Source organism: Sesamum indicum, linkage group LG9 (assembly GCF_026168435.1).
Source record: "Sesamum indicum cultivar Baizhima isolate 11 linkage group LG9, ASM2616843v1, whole genome shotgun sequence".
Classification (NCBI taxonomy): domain Eukaryota; kingdom Viridiplantae; phylum Streptophyta; class Magnoliopsida; order Lamiales; family Pedaliaceae; genus Sesamum; species Sesamum indicum.
In genome coordinates, this window is record NC_142665.1 from 21980570 (window position 1) to 21993790 (window position 13221).

The following is a 13221-nucleotide window of genomic DNA, read 5'->3' on the forward strand; positions in this document are numbered from 1 at the left end:
ACACCTATACTGCCTCAAAATGCATAATGACCTGGAACTCAGAAACATCTGTACTCCAAAGGTTGGGACCTCAGAAGATATGTGTGCAAGTATGCTTGCACTACCTTTGAGGGATTGAAGCTTGCTGCTGCAATAGGGATTCCGAGGACTGTGAAAGTGATCAACCAGAGTCCTCCAGGATGTACGAAAAATATCCAGGGAGGTCAGTCCACGAGTCTAATGTCTCAATTTTCAGAGACGAGTATTCATTTACCTACAAGATTTTGTTAGTGCACTCGAGAGCCAAGTATTTGACCCTAAATCATGAACACTTGCATCAAAAAGCATAATTTCTTCATTTGTATGGATTACCTATCACATGATATCAATTCCCACTGAAAAAACACCTATTCCAAGAATCGCATCACCTAGTCGAAGTACTGTAGAGTGGGATGGGCGCCGGTGCCGGTGATTCCTTTCTGCATTCCACTTTCAAACAAGCTGATTTAATGTTTCTAATTCAAATTAAGAAGTATTCAGTTTTATTTAGGGCAAAATGCATCTCGTCCTTCTGTGTTATATGAAAATAGTAATTTACCCCCTTGTGTTCTTAAAAAAGAGGCTAAATACTCCTCTCATGTAAGAGGCAACACACGTGTTTTATGTGCGATTTTGATTAAATTTTACCTATAAAATGATATTTATACTCATAGTTTGAACCGAATGATTTTTTATATATATATATATTGATGGTGGAGATTTGATAAGCAAATCAATAGCTTAAATTTTTTTTATTTAGATCGACGATTCATATTTACATATAAGATCAATTGCTCGTTTTTATTTGAATCAGATTGATGGTTCATATTTATATAAGTTATACACATAATTATAATTTATGCATATATATACATATATATACAATATATACATATATAATATAAATAAAAAATAATGTATAAGTTATACATACATATAATATTAATAAAAACATATAAAAAAAAGAAAATGGCTTATGGAGGGGGGGTTGGCGACGGCGGGAGGCCAGGGGAAGGGAAGGGGAGACGGTGGGAGGTGGGGGAGGGGAGGGGGACGACAGCAAGGGTGGGGGAGAGGAAGGGGAGACGGGAAAGGGGAGGGGAATGGGGCGACGACAGCTGGGGAGTGATGCGGTCTAAAGAGGAGTGGGTTGGCTTGATTGGGCTATACATACATATATATATATATAATATATATAGATAATATATATAGATAATATATATAGATATCATATATATGACATATATTTCAAATATATATTTTAAAATTTTGTATATAATTTATATATATAAATTAAATCTGGACCGTTGAGTTTTGAAAAATAAATATCAACTGTTAATTTAAATAAAATTTTATTTAAATCGTAGATTGTTACAAATGTAATACGAACTGTTGATTTGTGTTAGATAAGATCCAACAATTATAAAAAAAGATACAAACAAAATAATAAAAAAAGAATTGGGCACGTGTATCACACTACTTGTATGAGGGGGGTATTCTGCTTATTTTATTAAAACATACGGGGTAAATTGCTTATTTTTTTAACACGATGATGTAAATTGCTATTTTCAAATAACACATGAGGGTATGATGCATTTTGTCCGTTTTATTTATGGGTCAAACCACACTTGTACTCCTTTTCAAATTATCTGACAGTTACAACATATTTCAGAAAATTTGATGTTGTCCATGTGAATTCACTTACATTTACAACATACATAAACAAATACAATATATATAAATATAATTTAACCCTGAATTATATTTTTGTTTTCAAAAAAATAAAACTGAACATACAATTCGTATTTTAAACTATTTCACGTTCACACAACAAACAAATTCAAATATACACATTATATAAAGAACATGGCTACTTACCTCAATTTTACTCTCTATAAAACAAAACATGCTACTGTATTTTATTTTATGATATGACTTATTTGGGTGACATGAAAAAAAAAAATCATGTATTAATTATATTATATTTATTTAGGCTATTTAGTATGGAGTTATTCAACCTAAATACCTATTTATACGTTTTTATTAAGAAATTTTATATATTGCCTCCTTATAAAATTATTTATATATTTAATTAATTTTTTTGTATTTAATATTGAATGAGATAATTTATTGCTTCTATTACTAAAAAAGGCAGAAATTGTTTTTACAAAAGCAAAAGGGGTATTATGTGACCCGTTTTGACAACGAAACGGGTCTGACTTTGGAAGGTCCGATCCGACTTTGAGAACAGTGATTTGAAGAGGGTTTAAGCCCTTCTCAAGCGACAGCACGAAGAGAAACTTTCTCCAATTCGAAGCTTCTAGTTTCATCATTAACTATACTGAACTCCCACGGAGATACACTTGCTAATTATTCGACATACACAATCAAATTTCCAAGAAAGTAATCAGAAGGAAAAATGGTTTTCGGTCAGGTGGTTATTGGACCACCGGGCTCCGGCAAGACCACTTACTGCAATGGCATGTCTCAATTTCTCCAGCTCATCGGCCGGTACTCCTCTCGAACTTGTGCACACCAACGACTCTGTCTTGTTGAAACTGATTATTTATGATATGGTATCCGATTATGTGTAAATGTCGCTCGAAGGAGTTTTCTATGTATTTCTAAGTGTGGTTTGGTGGAGAAAAGTTTTATTCTGCTTAATTCTTGAGATAGGATTTAACTGAGTTGTATGTTTTGAGCTGTTGCCGGGTAGTAAAAATCTCCTTTTCGTAATGGGTTGCAGGAAGGTGGCAGTGATCAATTTGGATCCCGCGAATGATGCTTTGCCGTATCCAGTTCATTAGTTATTTTCTTAGGCTTTTAAGTAGCTTCTTGTTTATCCATTTTGTGTTTTGGGATTTTAGATTAGTTAATTCCTTATATGTTGAAGATATGAATGTACTATAAACATCGAGGATTTAATAAAGCTCTCTGATGTCATGGCTGAGCATTCACTTGGTCCTAATGGAGGTATGACCGTTTTCTGAATTATAGCTGCATCCTTTTGGAATCATTCTGGGGTTATAACATTTTAGGAGTCTATATGCGTGAAGGTCCATTTACGAGTGTGGTTATCTTTAAAGGTTAAATTTTTATTACTGCTACTGTGTGTACATGCTAGATGGGTATCAAGCTATCAGCTTCAGGTGCTTGTTCCCCTTATAGATAGATGAATTTGCAAAAAGTTGTGTGCTTGATATGAGAAATGGATCTAGATAACTTTTTAGGAGAAGTTCTTGGATTTTTATATATATATATATATATATATATATAACTTGTCATGGTATGAAACAACAAAATGTGCTGCATCAACAATCATACATCTCAGTCCACTGTGGAATTTTCCAAGCTTACAGACTTCTCACTGGAATTCAAAATTGTAGTTTATAGCAGCAGTAATTTAGTTTAAAAAATGGGGTGTTTTGGACAACATTTTGGGGTTGAAAAACTGAACTGGGGTAACCAAGTGGAACACATGTGCTTTCAAATTGCACGATGAGAAGTTGAAAAATAAATATAGTCACCTAGGCAATGAGTCCCTGGTTTTTGAGGTGTAGTGGTTATTTCTGTAATTATTACATGTTGGTAACTTATTCGGATGCCGGAACTCCTAAATCTGAAAATACTCTGTCATGTCTTACAGGTCTTGTTTATTGCATGGACTATTTGGAGAAGAACATTGATTGGTTAGAATCCAGACTGAAACCCCTGCTCAAAGGTTGCTATATTATTTAAATATCACTTCATTTTGATCTGCAAATGCTTCTATGAATCAGTGAGCTATTTCATGGTGATCACCTGGAAACATTCAATCTTTTCCTGGATATTTCAGAAAAGGGTATTCATGTTGTTGTGCTCTTAAATGCTCTTATCATGTGCTGCTACCCCAATAGTTATTTTTGGATTGCCTATTCTAATGTTAGTTTGCTTGCAGTTTCTACAATGTTATTGATAATTGAAATTAATTGTGTTTAAGCATGTCTGTTTACAGAGTTATTACCTTCAACCGTATAAATTACTAGGTTTAGGACTTCCACATGACAAACTTTGTTTGGCATTCAGTGTATTATCTGATGAAGGTGAGGATAGATACAATCTAGGCGTCATGTTTCATGTGCTGTAACTCAATGTAATTAGAAATTTAACAATTAAAAAATGCAACGACCCTTAAGATTTCTAAACTCATTAGTTATAATAGCATCAACGCTGAATTTTGTCAATGCTTCTTGAGAAACTCTTGATACCATTGCTTGTCTTTCAGATAAAGACTTCCATCAAGAATATTGTTGTACATACTTGCTCATTTCACATGTTTCTCCATCAGTTCATGTGGCTATTGATATATCTTATTGCTAAATTAGTTCAATCTCAGATATAATTCATAAAAGCAACCAAACATTATTCCTGCAGATCATTATCTTCTCTTTGATTTCCCGGGCCAAGTGGAACTCTTTTTCCTTCACCAAAACGCGAAGAGAGTTATCATGAAACTCATAAAGAAGTTAAATCTCAGGGTATATTTCTTACGGAATTTTCTGCTTTACCATGAACGTCATTTTGAAGCTGAACTTAGGATGCAAAGTCCAACTTTGAGATAAGAGAGTTGCTGTTTGGTTGTTGTAATGCCAGGTTTTTCATGTCAGATTCTTAGTGATTTCCCTACTTTTTGCAGTTGACTGCTGTGCATTTAGTTGATGCCCATCTTTGCAGTGATCCAGGGAAGTATGTGAGTGCCTTGCTCCTTTCGTTATCAACCATGCTACACTTGGAGCTTCCCCATGTCAATGTTTTGTCTAAAATTGATCTGATTGAAAGCTATGGCAAGCTAGGTTAGAACAATATTATGTTGGTATCAGTATCAAGTAACATCTCTCTTCTGGGGCCTATTTCTTGAGTTTCTAATCATGTTTGAGCTATTATTGGCTTGTTCCGCAGCTTTCAACCTTGACTTCTACACTGATGTGCAAGATTTGTCTTATTTACAACATCACCTTGATCAGGATCCTCGCTCTGCTAAGCATAGGTATGACCCATGTCAGACTATATACATGGTCATCCTAACTTCACGAAAAGTTTCTAATAGTGTTAGAGACTTTGTTTGGAATATCAATCTCTTTCTGTTTTCTCCTTTCCCTCGACATACTATTTAGAGCAACCAGTTGGTATCTTTATCCATCAATTGTTGTTTGTCTTGCCATTCTATCCTGTGTCTCAATTGGTTCTAGCTAACCACAGATGAATATGAAGTCCTCTTGGTGTGGGTACATTTCAGTAGTCATATTTGATCATTTTCAGTTATATTTCTTTTCTCTATGTTTAACATAAGGTGAGAGTGCACTGGAATCATGTAGATAGTTGTCATGCATGTATAATTATAGAATTTTAAGAAGCATGTTCTGCATCCATCTTGCCGGACACTAAGATGGGATGTTTATACTGCTGTTCTATGATCTTTAGGTTCTTCAGCAAGTTCAAGAGTAGTTCATATGGTAATCTGTTGTGGTAATTGTTGATGAGTTGTTTTCTTTACCTTTATCTCTGTGTCAAGAATCATGTTTCAGATATTCTTCAATGAGCAAATCTCCTGTTGCCATTAGTAGTTTTGCTTTTTCCGTCATTGTGTTTTGTCTCTTTACCCAGTGGTTTAAGTGTATGTTGTATTCCTTCTTTTCTAATTTCTTTGCTTTTCTTGAAAAGATTTCATTGTCTTATTTTGCGGATTCTATCTGGTTAATCATTATCTCTTTTCCTCATCCTGGGTGCTCCTTCTAAAAGAGCATCTTAGCGAAACATCTGTGCAAAGCTTTTGCTAGGGATACCATCTCATAGCTGAAACATCATCTTAAGATAACATGTGAACATTTTGACAGGCCAGAAGGTTGAGCTGGCAAAATAACTCCATAAAACTGGACTTCCCAGAGTTCTTGCTTCCTTTAACTTTGCTTCCAGTCTCTTCACCAATCTAATATCCTCCAATATACAGTGAGAAGAATGAAGCGTAAAAACTTGAGAACTTTCATTAATTAAAGGAAATCTAACCTCAACATTTGAAAAATCCTCCCTTTCTCCAGTCGCCATAATTAAAAAAGTTATTCCATGACATCAAGCAATTAATCACTGCAGCTTATTTAACTCTGAAGACATTCCTCTGTTACGTCATGCTCCAACCCACTTGGCTGGGGATATTCATCTCACCAACCACCAGATTTTGCTATCTCGTGCATTGCATGGCGCTGGCATTCTTTGAGAGTTGGATAGCAGGCTCCTTCTCAGTTTCTTTCTTATATTCATTTACAATAAGTTGATTCCCTTTTGAAGATACTATAAGTATCTGCCTTTGTGTTCTGCTAGTTAACTCAAAAATTCTATTATGCACCCGTGTAGAAAGCTAACAAAGGAGCTCTGTGAGGTGATAGAAGATTATGGTCTTGTCAATTTCACCACTTTGGACATCCAGGTATGAGAACTCCTTTGCATGGTTAACGAGTCTTGCTGATTATTCATTGTTTTGTTCTTAATCCATGTCATCTCAGGATAAAGAGAGTGTTGGAAATCTAGTTAAATTGATCGACAAGAGCAATGGATATATATTTGCGGGCATAGACGCAAGTGCAGTTGAATTCAGCAAAATCGCTGTTGGCCCCGTCGATTGGGACTATTATAGATATCCTTTTATCCTATTGATTTTTCTGATCCAAACATTGCCTGTTGGAGTTTTATATTCTTAAATCTGATCAGTTGAATGGATTCAATCGGTTTTCCTTGACACAGCAGTTCACAGTCGCGGCTGTGCAGGAGAAGTACATGAAGGATGATGAGATGTTTGATAACGTTGAATCTGATGATAAGTGAAACCAGCCGAGCGGGATTTTTGTATATTTTATGGGATCCTAGTTTCTTGCCAAGCTGCGGCTTCACCAATTCACCGTTGACAGAGCAGCTACCCATAATCATCATGTTTTTGCTTAACATTATCTTGGAGAAGACACTGACCAAAATGCGGTGTCTGCATGGTTTGGTTTCCGTCCAATATTCTCCAATGCGATGCAGTGTCAACAGTAAAAAAGAATGATGTCGTTTCCAGACTGAACAGTATATTGTAAACTGTATACCATCGGGACCTTGTTTACACCTGGAAATCATGAGATGTTGATCCAATCCTTGGACGAATCCGCTTTTTGTTTGTTTCACTATGCCAATGTGGAGTTCAGCAACATCAGATTTCTAAAGGTGAGGTGTTGTATAAACTTGGAGACGTTGGAGGCAGTGAGTGTAGGCTTTGTTTGGTATCATTTTTGGAGGATTTCCGATATGAGTCCAAACATATTCAATGTTCGTCAATTTTTTTTTTACACCTTATTTGTGTTAATTTTTGTTTTGGACTTTTTATATATAATATATATAAAGACACACATATATAAATATAATATAAAAAATGCATAATCTGATGAATGGATTTTTTTGTTTTTAAAAAATACAATATTGAACATAAACATATATATATATAAAAGAAATATGATTTTACAATAAATAATAATTTTTGTCTTTCAAAACATAATATCAAACATATAATATTTATTTTAAATTATTGTAAAAATAAATTCAAATATATATTATTTTTAATATATATTTGTTTATTTTTGTTTTTCTTTTCTATCTTCATCAAATAAAATAAAATACTCAAAATTTAAATTCAAAAACCATGAGAAATTCTTGTATAAGATTAGGTGGGATTCATCTTCTCCCATCTCTCTTTCTATGTTGGAATTATGAGATGGAAATGAAATGTATGTTGATGAGTTGCACATCAAATCGTCCGGAGTTTCGAATTTGAACACATCAAATCACAGTGACTTAGTGAAAGAATCAAATGTCACCACAATAATGGAGGCCACCTGTATTAACCAATCAATTACCCACAATTCGCAAACAGTTTCATTTCATGTAATTTGATTTGCCTAACTGCGCCCCACGTACACTGCACCATATCACACCAAATCATAATCCAATCAACTTCCTAACCTGCAATTATTTCACATCACATCTATGCAAAATTCTTCTTCAATGTTAAAAAAGCAAAAAACATGTTTTTTTTTTAATATTCTAAATCAAATGTTTACTTTAAGCGCATACAAATGCAAATGAAATAATATATATTATTTAATATTTATTTATTAATAAGATTGGATGCTTCACAATCAAAATATTATGAGTTTAAGACTCACAAATATAAGTTAATGTACTTTTATAGTAGTTTTTTGGATTTTTTTATCTCGATTAATATATTGAATAAATTTTGAATTTAAATGTGTATAAAAATTACATACTATAAAAAAAAAAGTTCATTGTAATTATCCTAAATAAAAAAATTTAATCACATCAAAGTAAATTGAATTATTAACCAATTTTGTTACTTTTCAACTTCTGTCAAATTTATGTTATAGGGATAATTATATTTACAAATCTACGATCTGTTCATACAAATTAATTTTGTCGTTTAATTAATTACATATACTTTTATAAAAAAATGTCAACATCATTTATATAATTATTTTTAATTTTTAAAAAATTATACATACATTCCACATAAAAAATGTCGATATCATTATACAAAATATTTTTATTTTTTTAATGTTAAGAGTGATTTATATAATTATATAGAAAGCAAAAATAATTTACATAGTGGGACCATAAATTAGAATTGTAAATGTAATTATGTCAGTATTTTGATCATAATATTATGTTTGTAAAATGGGAAGGTGCAAAGCAAAGGCAATATGAATTATGAATACGAAAAATCCAACTCATAGATTTTAAGTAAGCTGAGTCGGAGGGAAGGAAAAGAATTCCCGCCGCGTACGAAAGTCTTTGTTGTATAGATTTGCTCCATTTCCATTCCTTTCTTCCTGCCATTTTACTAATACTACTACCAGTCTACCACTCTCCTCTTTTTTGTTTATAGCACCTGAATAATCAATCAATTTTAAACAAAAATTTGAAGATCAATTACTCTCCATTGATCACGCAGGAGGAAGATGAGGATCAAAGGAAGTAAAATCGGTGGAGGAAGTTGGAGCGGCCTAGGGTTGCCCTCGATTTTCCTGTTGTGCCTCTTCTTCTTTTTTGCCGGGTTTTTTGGTTCATCGCTTTTGTTTCAGCAGGTTTGTTTACATTAAAGAAAATAAAGGAGATGTAGATCATGATTGTGTGCATATTTGTAGGTCTTTTTTGTTGTATAGGTCTTATATCTATATTTTTAGGTGTGTATATATGTGTGTGTGTGTGTGTGTGTGTTTAGGCAATAGTCATTAGTTCAGTGTGTACGGCAGGAGATGCCGAGTAATTTAAGGCCGCGGATGCGGGAAATGGCGGAAGAGAGGAAATTAGAATTCGAGGCGCTGCCACGTGGAGACACCGGCGAAGGGTCTGTGGAGGCGATCCCCTTTCAGGTATGTATTTGCGACGGAGTTTGAACCAACTCTGTTTATTTGCTTGGATATTGCATCGGACGGCATTGTGTCCATTGTGTTTCCAGTATTACTGGGTCTTATTAGAGGATAGAACTTAATTAATTGTGTGATGTGGCGAAACTTATGTGGGTTGTGGCATTTAATCCTATGGGAAAAAGGTAAATAGATATTTGTCAGTTTGCTGTCAACCAATCCACTAATTCTTGGCGTTTTGTGCTTTATCCTGGTGCCACAAATGCTAAGTGCTATCTTCTTTTATTGACAGTCCCTCCTGCTGATGCTGCGCTATGGTCTTGGCTATTTGGAACTTTCATTAATTAGACTCTGTTTAATGGGCTTAGTTTTCCAACAAATTATTTAACCTAAGACTTCTGACCATTGCTTTGAGTGAGTGCTTGGACCTCAAACCTTAATGAACATGTCATTACTGGATTGTACATGTCCAGTATGATGCTTGTAAATGATTTCAACTATTATTTTTGTTATACTACTTTGTTTTTCTGTTTTCACACAAAAGTTTTGTTACTTTGGTTCTCTATGTAGGTTCTTAGCTGGAATCCCAGGGCATTATACTTCCCAAATTTTGCTACTGCAGAACAATGCCAAAGCATTATTAAAATGGCAAAGGTTCACCTCAAACCATCATCCTTGGCTCTACGCAAGGGTGAAACAGCAGAAAATACCCAAGGAATTAGGACGAGGTGATTACTGATTGCATGGAGTCTGTAATCTTTATTAATCCTTTCAATTTTCTGTTTGATTTCCTTCCAAGTATCAGATGTTAATTTATGCTTTGTACTATCATTTTCCTATTAGTTCTGGCATGTTTATTAGTGCATCTGAAGACAGAACTGGAATCCTGGATCGGATTGAGTCAAAAATTGCCAAAGTGACAATGCTTCCCAAGACTCATGGAGAGGTACAAAGGTTCAGCAGGAAGCTGTTTTTCTTTTCATCTCCACTTGACTTGTATTTATGGTAGTGAGTTCATCTTTATGATATGCCAAAAATATGATGCCTTTTTGGCACTCAAACTTAAAAAATATGTATAGGCTCATATGTATGCCCTTGAATGCTAGCTTCAACAATAAAATAAAATGCACTCCCCTATCAGATATCAGCCTGTAAAATCATCTAACACCTTGTAACAGACGGGGATGAAATTAATAAGCTTGCTAGCAGTTTCTTATACTAGGATTTCCTGTCAAATGATTTATGCTTGAGAACAATATATTTGATGGGTAGCAAGTTTAGCTTGTAGAGTTACCATGAAACATCAATCTTGGATGTCATGGGGAATATCTTTCCAATATCATAAATGTGTGATTGTGCTAGTAACCCAAATGCTATTCTGCACTTTTCACCAAATATTTTGCTACTCATCAGTCATCAAAGCAACAACCTCTATTTCCACATGGTATAATACTGTACCCAGAATGGTTTTCTTGCATCGTACTTAGATTTGAATTTGCACTGCGATGGTTGTTGTGTACAATGGGCAATATGAAACCTGGAATACATTTTAGTTTCAACCAACACGATCAATCAAGATTTTGAAGTTCTTCAAACCCATTCTTTTTCTTTCTGTTTGAGCAATTACTGTGTGCTGGTCCAGGAGATGATATTGCTGCTTGGACTTGTATGACTTGGTTTGACTTGACTTGTTTAACTTATGATATCTTCTTAATTCAATAAATTTCTGTGATGTCTATAATTGTCTTGTAGGCCTTCAATGTCTTGCGCTATGAGATTGGACAGAGATATCATTCGCATTATGATGCTTTCAATCCTGCCGAGTATGGTCCGCAGAAGAGCCAAAGGGTAACAGGATCCTAATATTAGATTATTGTTATGGCATTTTAACAGTCAGTTATAAATTATAGCCTAGTGTGCAGAAAGTTGAAATATAGGGGTGGTTGTATAGAACAATCAATGACATGAGACTGCCGATAACCTTTAGGCAACATGTCATATGATACTGTCTTACCTTTTTTCTACCTTTGGTTCACGGCAACGAACCTGGAGTTTGATCGAAGAAATTTGAAAATGATATTTATATTTCTCATACAACAGTGTTGCGGAGTGGTAACAATATGAAATTTTTACGAAATTCCTTTGTACTTTTTTTTGGATCAACTTAAGTATACCAGATTTTATGGTTATATCTCTTTTTCTTCTTCTTTTTCATTTTAGCACTTTTACTATTTAATAATTTCATAAGGGTAAAGACGAATCACTCTGATGAGTTGGATCCTATCCTCCACAAATTTGCTATTCTGCATTGATACTTCTTGGTTCCTAAATGACATCTAAACCGTTCATTGATGCAAAGATTTCATATAACTTTCTCTAAGTCTGTCAATGTCCCACACTTTTGGGGTTATACATGTGCAGTTTTTGTTAGTTTGTAATGCTTTAATTGTGTGAACTCACTTTTGTTTGAAATTTATCAGGTTGCTTCTTTCCTCTTGTATTTATCTGATGTTGAAGAAGGGGGTGAAACCATGTTCCCTTTTGAGGTAAGCTCCTTGCCCGTTTGCTAGGTCCCAGATTCTTCGTGTCAGTGCTACCTGTGGGGTGCCTCATATGCTGTAATTTGCTGTTACTCAATGTTTTCTTATGTACAGAATGGGCAAAACATGGATGCCAATTATGATTTCCGCAAATGTGTTGGTCTAAAAGTAAGGCCACATAGAGGAGATGGACTTTTATTCTACTCACTGTTCCCGAATGGTACAATTGATCCTGTGAGTGGCCGTGCTATATATCCATCTTCCTCAGATCAGCTTTTATTTTTATTTAATGGCTTCACCTTATATCATTTGCATTCTATTATTAATGTTTTTTGTTCATTTGATAGCTGTAAGATGGGTATAAGCTGAAACATCTAGGAAAAGTAGGAAACTAGGATCAGGAACAACTTGATTTAGATTGCGTCAGGACTCTCTATCTCTGCTTTAATGAGGTAGCATGCAATAAGATGAGTTGTTGAAATTCTGATTAGCAGAGAGTGCTATGACGGAAATGGTGAGTGGACATGAGTTTCATTAGAATCATTCTCCCTTGGTAAGTGGTTCCAGATATTTTAAGAGTATAGGATGTGCGTTTAGCTACATCGGTTGTTTTCAATTAACCAGAAGTCCTAGAACATTTGGTGAGATGATTGAAGCAGCACAGATGTAGAAATGATTTTGACTTGCATGTGAAAAAGGTTGTCTTGAGCTATTGCGATGCTACAACTAAAGCTTATTGTAGTTAAGGACATTCACCTTGCATTCTCACATGGAAACTGTCGTGTTTACCTGTTGCTTGGGTTCATTACTTGCTAAAAATCACATCCCATTTGTCCTAATGATGAGATATTTCTCACTGTGCATGGCTTCGGTACTTTGTGCAGACATCTCTTCATGGGAGCTGTCCAGTAATCAAAGGTGAAAAATGGGTAGCCACCAAATGGATTAGGGATCAAGAGCAGGATGATGAATATTAATAGACGTAAAGGAGTTATGAGGATTTTTGCGGAATTTAGAATCAGAAACATGGCATCCATTTTTTATGAAACTTGGACTTCTCAACAAGTTTTGCAGTGTATATAGTATTCGTAACATTTATCTTTCGACTCAAAACTACAAATTCTTCCGAGAAAATTGGTACATAAACCATGTTAAGGGTTCCATAGTGCCATGAGAATTATTTAAGAATAATTTGCACAATCAATTGAACCAATTTT

General features: G+C 34.5%; 2 protein-coding genes across 9 annotated transcripts; both read left to right on the forward strand.

The window, feature by feature from the left end:
• Positions 1–2273: 2273 nt before the first annotated feature.
• On the forward strand, positions 2274–7375 carry QQT1 (P-loop containing nucleoside triphosphate hydrolases superfamily protein). 5 transcript variants are annotated; one of them, XM_011101030.3, is made up of 10 exons: positions 2280–2529; positions 2765–2809; positions 2912–2991; positions 3665–3739; positions 4432–4535; positions 4694–4850; positions 4957–5044; positions 6406–6478; positions 6555–6685; positions 6801–7375. In XM_011101030.3, exons 1-10 carry the CDS (start codon positions 2438–2440, stop codon positions 6871–6873), a joined length of 918 nt encoding a protein of 305 aa, XP_011099332.1. In that variant the 5' UTR covers positions 2280–2437; the 3' UTR covers positions 6874–7375. The 5 variants fall into 5 exon arrangements, 4 of the variants coding, with proteins under 4 accessions (XP_088741620.1, XP_011099333.1, XP_088741621.1 ...); XR_016067586.1 differs by lacking the exon at positions 6801–7375 and having other exon boundaries at positions 2274–2529; positions 6145–6478; positions 6555–6630; XM_088885494.1 differs by lacking the exons at positions 6555–6685; positions 6801–7375 and adding an exon at positions 6145–6270 and having other exon boundaries at positions 2274–2529; positions 6406–6423.
• Positions 7376–8713: 1338 nt separating this feature from the next.
• On the forward strand, positions 8714–13204 carry LOC105177779 (putative prolyl 4-hydroxylase 9). Of its 4 annotated transcripts, none has more exons than XM_088884987.1 (9): positions 8714–8838; positions 9050–9182; positions 9351–9470; positions 10035–10192; positions 10308–10410; positions 11217–11312; positions 11945–12010; positions 12119–12238; positions 12889–13204. In XM_088884987.1, the coding sequence occupies exons 2-9, from the start codon at positions 9057–9059 to the stop codon at positions 12979–12981; spliced, it is 882 nt and encodes a 293-aa protein (XP_088741113.1). In that variant the 5' UTR covers positions 8714–8838; positions 9050–9056; the 3' UTR covers positions 12982–13204. The 4 variants fall into 4 exon arrangements, with proteins under 4 accessions (XP_088741113.1, XP_088741111.1, XP_088741112.1 ...); XM_088884985.1 differs by having other exon boundaries at positions 8752–8877; XM_088884986.1 differs by having other exon boundaries at positions 8773–8894.
• The last annotated feature ends 17 nt before the right edge of the window (positions 13205–13221 follow it).